Source organism: Nicotiana tabacum, chromosome 10 (genome assembly GCF_000715075.1).
Source record: "Nicotiana tabacum cultivar K326 chromosome 10, ASM71507v2, whole genome shotgun sequence".
Lineage (NCBI taxonomy): Eukaryota > Viridiplantae > Streptophyta > Magnoliopsida > Solanales > Solanaceae > Nicotiana > Nicotiana tabacum.
The window spans coordinates 82,821,214-82,830,009 of NC_134089.1; the positions used below are offsets into that span (position 1 = coordinate 82,821,214).

The following is an 8,796-nucleotide window of genomic DNA, read 5'->3' on the forward strand; positions in this document are numbered from 1 at the left end:
TTTACATTACAAGTTCAAAAGTCTTCTCTTTTTTCTTAAACTCCGTGTCCAGTCAAATAAGTTCACATAAATTGAAACAGAGGGAGTAATACTTTTTACGTAGTTGTTACAAATATAAAATTTAAATTTAAAAATTTTATATCTAAATACACGATCAAAATTTGAGAAGTTTGAATTTCGAAAAACAAAAAAGTATCATATAAATTGAAACAGGAGGAATACATATATTTAGTGAATGTTTTGGCAGATAACCCGTCATATAGAAGTATATGTCTCTGATTCGCCTCTCAAAAAATAAAACAATGACGACAACAACAATTACCACATACATCAGAATTCCAAAAAAGTTTGAATCTGACTATATGAATCATCACCGATTATATTCCTCATTTGAATTCAAACCAGGTCGCTCCACCCCTCCAAAAATAGAAAAACAAAAACAAAGTCTCATGTGCACAATGATATGAACAAACTTGCATCTATATAAACTCTACCTCTTCCCTCTTCTCTTTCTTATTCTACCTTTTAAATCACACCTTGAGACAGAAGGGAATTAAGCAGAGAAACACATGCACTTAGCTTCTCTGTCTTTTTGACCTTCAATAGTTGTACTGAATCTTGTGTTATCTTTCCAAGAATTTACTCAAACAGACTCCATCTAGCTAGGTCACCAATATAATGAAACTGATTTTTGTCATATTACTTTTCACTCATCTAATAGGAATTTCACGAGGCCAACTCCAAGTTGGTTTCTATGGCCAAACATGCCCTAATGTTGAATCTATTGTTAGTGGTACTGTGCGTGAAGCTGCAGCCTCCAACCAAAATATAGCTCCTGTTTTGCTTAGACTTCATTTCCATGACTGCTTTGTTCAGGTCCAATTCAAAGAATTAATTAAACTCTCTTTGATCATCACCACATCCTTATTTTTTAATATTTCTTAATTAGTGATAATATAATTATTATTCTTGTTGATGGACCAGCAGGGATGTGATGGATCAATTCTAATAGAAAATGGAGAAAAAGCAGAAAGGCATGCATTTGGGCATCAAGGTGTTGGAGGATTTGAAGTAATAGAGAAAGCAAAAGCAGAGGTTGAAGCTGTTTGTCCTGGACTTGTTTCTTGTGCTGACATTGTTGCTTTGGCTGCTAGGGATGCTATACTCTTGGTATTATTAATTCATCTTCTTTCTCTTTTTCTTTTAAAAAAGTGCATTATATTAATTATTGAATTAAGGTGTATTATAATGATGAATAATTGCATGCATGGACAGGCAAATGGGCCTTCATATGATGTGGAAACAGGAAGAAGAGATGGGATGGTTTCAAACTTATCTTTGGCGGAAAACATGCCAGATGTTGAAGATTCCATTCAGCAACTCAAAGCTAAGTTTTTAGAGAAAGGCCTCTCTGAGAAAGACCTTGTGCTCCTCAGTGGTACGTACGTATTATAATATCCTCTCTCGGGTTGAACCTATTTCCTTTTTGATCGGTTTCAAAAAGAATGATTCCTTTTTAAATTTGGAAACAATTTAGCTTAAACTTTCAATTCTACCCTTAATAATGAGACGTTTTTATAACCACACAAATACTCTAGATCCTTTTTGACTTATTTAAGATTACAAATTTTAAAAATTTTATTTTTATTAAAATTTCGTGTCCAATCAAATAGGTTCACGTAAATTAAAACGGAGGAGTACTCACTTTCATTCATTGATTCATATCTCCTTTCTTTTCTACCCATTCACTATACATGCATATTTTGTGGATACCATTTGATTTTTTTGGGAATCTACCTAACTATAATTATCTTATAGGTAATGTAACTGTGTAATTATATATTTCACCGTCAATACAAAGAACTAGCCTATTTTTTAAGGAGGTAGAAACTGAAGGATAATTAGTTAAGGCTCAATCTTTGGTTCTTTATTTATTTCCTTCCTTCCTTCCCTTTTATTTGTTACTTTTGCCTATTGCACACCCTTAAAGAAAATTTTAATTAAAAGAATAATCTGACTAAATTATCCTTATTTTTTTTAATCTCAATTTATTATTACTTCTTGCTTACTACACATTAATTAGAGTAAATGGAATTTTTTCCCCCTAAACGACAAGCACATGTTTATTAAATACTACGTTATAAGTAAAATGGAACGTATGGAATTATCTATTTATTTTGGCTTTCTAAGATTCTTCATCCTGTTGCAGCTAATATGCTTTCATACGTTTCAGTTATAACATTAAATACATGAAGACGGGAGTCATCCATGTTTTGTCCCTTAGCTAATGAATTCGATAAAAATCACTTCCATATTGCTATAGCAACTTGTTCTTAATTTGCTTAATTATGGCCAACAGAAACGTTTTCAAATTAAATGACTTGTTTTGCTTGTGGTAAGTAACTTTGCGTCTCTCCCTAGTAAAACAGACTTAAATAATTCATCTCTAACAAAATTGAATTTGAAAGTATCGACTGGTATTATAGCCAAAAAGAGTATCGAGATTAATTAATAAAACAAGGACAAGACCTGAAATTTTCTTTGTTTATGTTCTACATTAATTTACCATGATTAAATGATTGAACTCCATATGCAAGACACATGTTATATATCTATTGGTTTGGTGTAAACACCCGGTGCGGATAAGTTTTTACCAATGTTCTACTACATTAGTGTAAAAGATGACGATGTACCATCTAATTAAATGTCACGTGATTACTTAATTGATGGACCATGGCCCCCAAAAAGTTTATGTCAAGAATTAATAGTTGAAAAGATCAGACACTTGACGTTGCACATATAGCCCTGTTTAGGATGCTTAGATAATTAATGTACATTATTTTGATTATTTATTAACCAAAAATAGAGATCTCATCTTCGCATAATTTCTTTTCAAAGTTACACAAATATATTTCTTAACACAGTAGGGCTCCAATTTTTATAATTATAGTCGAAGGTTTTCTAATTAAGAGTTCACATATATAGGTTTTTACCAGACAATAATGTTGCTTAAAAATGAAAAAGTATGATACTTGATATTGTATCGCTTAACTTGATAATGTATATATCTGCAGCTGCACATACAATTGGTACCACTGCATGTTTCTTCATGACCAAAAGGCTCTACAATTTCTCCCCCAATGGAGGCTCCGATCCATCGATAAATCCTAATTTTCTTCCCGAGTTGAAGGCTACTTGCCCGGAAAACGGAAACGTTAACGTCAGGTTAGCGATGGATCGGGGCAGCGGCGAAGCATTCGACAGTCAAATTTTGCAGAATATTAGGTCTGGCTTTGCTGTGTTACAATCTGATGCAAATTTATATAGAGATGAGACGACAAAGAGAGTTGTGGATTCTTACTTTGGGATTCTTAGCCCATTTTTGGGGACGTCTTTTGAGGCTGATTTTGCCAATGCAATGGTAAAAATGGGCAGAATTGGTGTACTTACTGGCTCTCAAGGAACTATTAGACGTGTTTGTGCATCTTTTTAGTCGACACACTTGTAATTACTTATACAGCAAACAAAATAGCAGATATATATAGTTGTGCCTCTAGATTATGTACTTGTGTAGCGAAAAAAGTTGTACAATACTAAATTTCTAATAGTATGAACCATTGTTCTAAAAGGCGTTTTCGGGGCGAATCCAATCCTGAGGCAAGCCTAGTAAAAATGCATCAGGGCAATCCAGGAGGTGAAAGTATCGCGAGGAGTAAGCACCAGGGCAACAACACATCTTCCTTCGTGATTTATCTTGGTTCAACGCTTCTGATTGTAGGTCCTTTCTTTGCTTTTTGTTTTTCAAGTTATTTTATAAATTTTATTTAATATTTTTTCAAAACTTAATTTTTTTTTTTTTGAGGTAATTTTGATTAGTTTTTAGGTTAATTGCTGATCAAATTAGCGTTTTAAGATGAAGTAGTTCTATATGCTTTCTACCTATATTATATTTTCTTAATTATCCACAATTTCTATGTAGTTTTACTTTATTTAATATTTATTTTCATTATATTATTTATAATATATTAAAAATTAAAGATTGATGTAGCTTACGCCAAACACTTCGGGCTTATGCGATCACCCAGTAGCAGGTAAAACAATTTGCCTCGCTCTCGTGCCCGCGCCTTTTGAAATACTGGTATCAACATCCAAGTTCTTTAAGACAATTACTATGTAGTAAGTAGTTCATCAACTCTCAAGTAAATTCATTCAGCATTAATCTTGAGCCATACAACAAATATAATGGAAATTACTTTTTTTTTTATTATAGGAGTTAGTACTTTGCAGTAATGCTTGAAGTGATTGTTATATATACAGAAGGGCGTTTCATAGCATAAGCATCGATCTCGATAATTTGAAATGCGACTTGAAAAATATGATTCGATGTTGATTTGTTTGTCCAGTACCATATTATTTTGTAGGAGAGAAAATGTTCTTGGCTCGAAGTCACTGGTTCTGTTTCAGTAGAATTCTCTTTTTTTGTGTTAATTAAGGAAGTTTATTGCTGGTTTTGTATGTTAATATACTCTTAGTTCAAATATCTCAATAGAATATATATTAAATTATATTGGTACTAGGAATTGTTTGAGAAGTCGATTATTCTTGGGAATTTCAGTTTCAGCCAGTCAGAAGTCAACAAACTTTCTATCAATGTAAGTAGCTCACGTGACCGCCCTCTGCCTTTGTTTGTATTACTGCAGTCGTCTGCTAATGTGTTACCCACAATACAGCACTTGGTTTTAACGAAAAAGAATATCACAAGAAGCTTATTTCTGCACTTTCTGCCCTCGTCTCTCTGGAATCGCCAGCATGTAAAGTTTTTCTTTACCAATCTCTTCTTTTTAATTAAAAGGTTATAAGATATCCACGATCGATCCCAACTTGTTTTGGATTATGCACAATAATTGTAGTAATTGTTTTTCTTCTTATACAATATTTGAAATTTATTTACCAAAATTATCCTAATTTTGTATTACCCACCCTAAAAAAGGATTACTTATAAACTATACAGTCCATTATTAGTGCATTAAATTAGGAAATTTAATTATACCTTTTTTCCTTTTTTCTCTACTCTCCTCTTTCTCTATTCTCTGACTTCTCTCTCCATATACAATCTATTATTAGTATCTTAAATTAGGGGATTTGTTATAAAATAATAAAAGAAGAAAAAGAGTATTGAATAGAAAAGCAGGGAGAGAGAATTCTTATTAATTTGGAGTCAATAACAATAGAATAGAACCTCTCTAATTATAAGGAAAAAGTGACTTAACCACCAAGTAACAAACCCTAGAATCTCTCTAGAATATAGACAACTACCTTAAATAGAATTCTATTTATAACACTCTCCCTTGAATGTCTATTCAACAGATAATGTGTCTCGTTAAAACCTTAACTAAAATAAAACCCAATGGGAAAAAAATTCTAGATAAGAAAAAAGAGTACACATATCTAACAATACGCCTTTTGATTGCCTCGTTAAAAACCTTGCAAGGAAAACTCATTGGGACAAAATCTTGTAAGGGAAAAAGAGTACAACGCTGTTATTAGTCTATATAGATGATATTTACACCTTAATATTACCATGCTTTATTATTTTTTTTATAGGCGAATTGTTAACAAAATGCTCTAAATGGTGTTCTTTTGCTTTGTAGGGAATAATCTAAGCGAGAAAGCACTACGGAGTATTTTGGAGTCAATAATGTGAAGAAAACGCCCAACCAAGAAGTACCCAAGCATAAAGAAGCAAAAAATGGACTGAGGTGAAATCCATCGCGACCGCGATGGAACCGCGACAGATCAAGTACTCGAGGCAAAATGTTCAGCGTTCACCGCGGTCTTGCCGCGACCGCGGTGAACTGTTCACGTACAAAAAAATTGGGGACCAAAGTGTAATCGGGGAAAACTTGTTCCAAACCCTTATAAACTTCAGAAGCTCGCCCAAGACATGTTTAAGCTTGTTTTTTAGACTACTTTGGAGCCAAGAACAAGTGTGTGAAGAGTAACAAAACATTAGAGTTCTTCTATCTTCTCTTTATTATTGCAATTACCTATTATGAATAATTTAGTAGTTTTATCTTGTCTTGTCATGAGTAGCTAATTTCCTAGTCTAGGGTTTTGATGAAACCTATTGAATAATGAACTTCTTGTTATATTTATATAGTTTGCCCAGTTTAATCTCTATTTGTTCAACTATGTGCTTGTTATAGTTAATTGATAGGATCCTCAATTAGTTGTGCCTATTTAGTGTGCATAACTCGGGAGAGAGTGCATATTTAGATAATTGTTGAACAACACCACTCCCAAAGTATATGAGAGATAAATAACCGAGGGTTTAAAGGCGGGATTAGGGATAACGAAGCCTTGGGTGGAATCTAAAGTGAGCTGTAATAAATAAAGCTAGCTAGCGTAACTCAGGAGAGTGCGTCTAGTAAATTGTCGTAATTACTCGGAAGAGATTTACGATAATAAGAGTGCTCATGATTGACAGGGACTATTTGGTGAATCTATGTGAAACATAACCAGAAAGGATTCCATCGATAAGGGAAATCATAACCTTAGAACCTTCTCTTAATTATTTACACTTAATCATAGTTAGTTTTCAGTTGCTTATTTACTTTCATTCGTAGTTAGTAGAAATACCCTCAATTGTTATTTACAATGTTTGGGAAGTTGATTCCGTGGAATTTAGTAAGTCTAACGAGAGTAATTGATAGGTTCATTCCTTGTGGGTTCGACTCTTGGCTAAACACTCAGATTATATTTGCAACGTCCGCGTGTCCTTTTTATAAGGCATAGTTGGGCGCAACCAAATTTTGGCGCCATTGTTGGGGAATTAACGGTGTTATCAATTACAATTGAAAGTAATACAAAAATTCTTAGTGTAGTCAGTTTCTCTACACCCAACCTATACATTGAAATTTTAATGTTGGTTGACTTGGTTGTACATGTGCATGCCTAGAAACGCATCGAGAACTGGTGAAGTATTTGAAGCATTATCAGATCCCGAGAGAGTTTTCAAGGCCTTGAATCGGGCAAACCGGAAAAACAACCAACAACAAACAACTGAACAATTCAAACCAGATATGGGAGATCACGAAGAAGACCCAGCTGTACCAATAACGCCAGTGGCACCTCTTGTGCCAGAGGCTACTCTCTATGACTGGGCACAACCCACAGCTGAAAATCTGGCCACAACGATTTTAGTCCCGCAGATACAGGCTGAATCATTCCAAATCACGAATAACATGTTGCACTTGTTACAAAACAAGGGACTATTTTCGGGGTCACAAGTCGAAGATCCTCAACAGCACTTGAAGAATTTCCTGTCAATCTATAAAATCCAAAGGCAGCCCAACGTAACTCCGGAAGCAATCAAGTTGTTATTATTTCCGTTCTTAGTGACAGGAGCTGCCCGGACCTGGCTAAACTCACTCCCCATTAATTCTATAACAACTTGGGAGGAGTTAGTCAAGCAATTCGTGAACAAGTTCCACCCACCCAATAAGACTGCTCAACAAATTGATGAAATTTTGAGTTTCAAACAGAGACTAATGGAGACACTGCATGAAATATGGGAACAATTCAAAGGGATGCTGGTTATTTGTCTGCACCATGGTATTCCGGATCTGATGTTGGGGCAGCGGTTTTACATGGGATTGTCAGATAGCGTGAAGGCTAATGTTGATGCTTCAGCTGGTGAAGCATTTTTGAGCAAAACATGGAGAGAAATCCAGAGTCTACTTGACAAGATGGCACAGAATTCGGGATGGACAACCAGGAATGCACCTATCAATCCAGCGGTTCACTTAGTGCCCTTAGATCCATCCAACTCTATGGCTGAAAATATGGCTACCTTATTGACACAGATGATTATACTCACCAAAAAGGTGAAAGAGTTAGGGCAGAAACAGCAGGTACACATCGTAGATACTACCAATGGGGGCTTGTGCATATCTTGCATTAGTCAGCTAATTGGTAACCAATGGAATGCAGAACATGATCATCATCACTACCCTGAAAACATGAATTATGTGTCAAATTATGGAGGCCAGAGACAGGGTGGTCAGAATTGGGGCCAGCAAAATCAGTCGTACATGCAAGTTCAGCCACAATTCAACAATGGGAACATGGGAGGTATGAGACCTCCTAACAATATGGTACCTTACCCAAGGCCACAAGGATATAACAATCAAAATTAGCAGCAGGGGTATCATCATCCTCAGCAGCAGCATGGTGGACGACAAAAAGATGGGTTTGCTAGACTTGAGGCAATGATGCAGCAGGTTATTGGGTCTAATGCAAAAATCAGTGAAAGAGTAGATGCACATGTTCAGCTATTAAGAATATTGAAGTACAGATGGGCCAGATTTCGATGTCTCTAAACAATCGTCCTCATGTGACATTACCTGCAGACACCCAAATAAATCCAAAAGATCAAGGGCCAAATCAGCTGATGGTAGTGAGTCTACGTAATGGCAGAGATTTGGACGTGGAGAAAGAGAGGGCTCAAGAAAGCAGACAGACTGAGACACTCATACCAGTGCCCATTGAGCTAGATAAGTCAATGAAACTGACAGAGGTGACAGTCCAGTCTGCCCAGGAAGAACATAACATTCAGATTGAGGCTGAAAAAGAAGCTGAGACAGCCCAGGAACAAGTAGTTGAGGTGGCAGCTGATAAAGAGCAATCCCAAATCATTGGGAAGAAGATACCTCCACACCATTCCCTCAGAGTCTGGCCAAGTACCAAAAAGAGGAGCAATACAAGAAATTCTTGGAGATGCTGAAACAAATCCAG

The 8,796-nt window shown here is 35.4% G+C and overlaps 1 protein-coding gene across 1 annotated transcript; it reads left to right on the forward strand.

Annotated features, from left to right (window-relative positions):
- Nucleotides 1–277: 277 nt before the first annotated feature.
- LOC107805162 (peroxidase 43) lies at nt 278–3,556 on the forward strand. Its single transcript, XM_016629154.2, has 4 exons — nt 278–876; nt 988–1,170; nt 1,276–1,438; nt 3,075–3,556. Exons 1-4 carry the CDS (start codon nt 679–681, stop codon nt 3,491–3,493), a joined length of 963 nt encoding a protein of 320 aa, XP_016484640.1. The 5' UTR covers nt 278–678; the 3' UTR covers nt 3,494–3,556.
- The last annotated feature ends 5,240 nt before the right edge of the window (nt 3,557–8,796 follow it).

Bases quoted from the DNA above. Each gene is read 5' to 3' on its own strand.
- LOC107805162 (XM_016629154.2), top strand. From the start codon at position 679: ATGAAACTGATTTTTGTCATATTACTTTTCACTCATCTAATAGGAATT. The intron at 877-987 runs GTCCAATTCAAA...ATGGACCAGCAG, and splicing joins TCCATGACTGCTTTGTTCAG to GGATGTGATGGATCAATTCT. The intron at 1,439-3,074 runs GTACGTACGTAT...ATATATCTGCAG, and splicing joins AGACCTTGTGCTCCTCAGTG to CTGCACATACAATTGGTACC.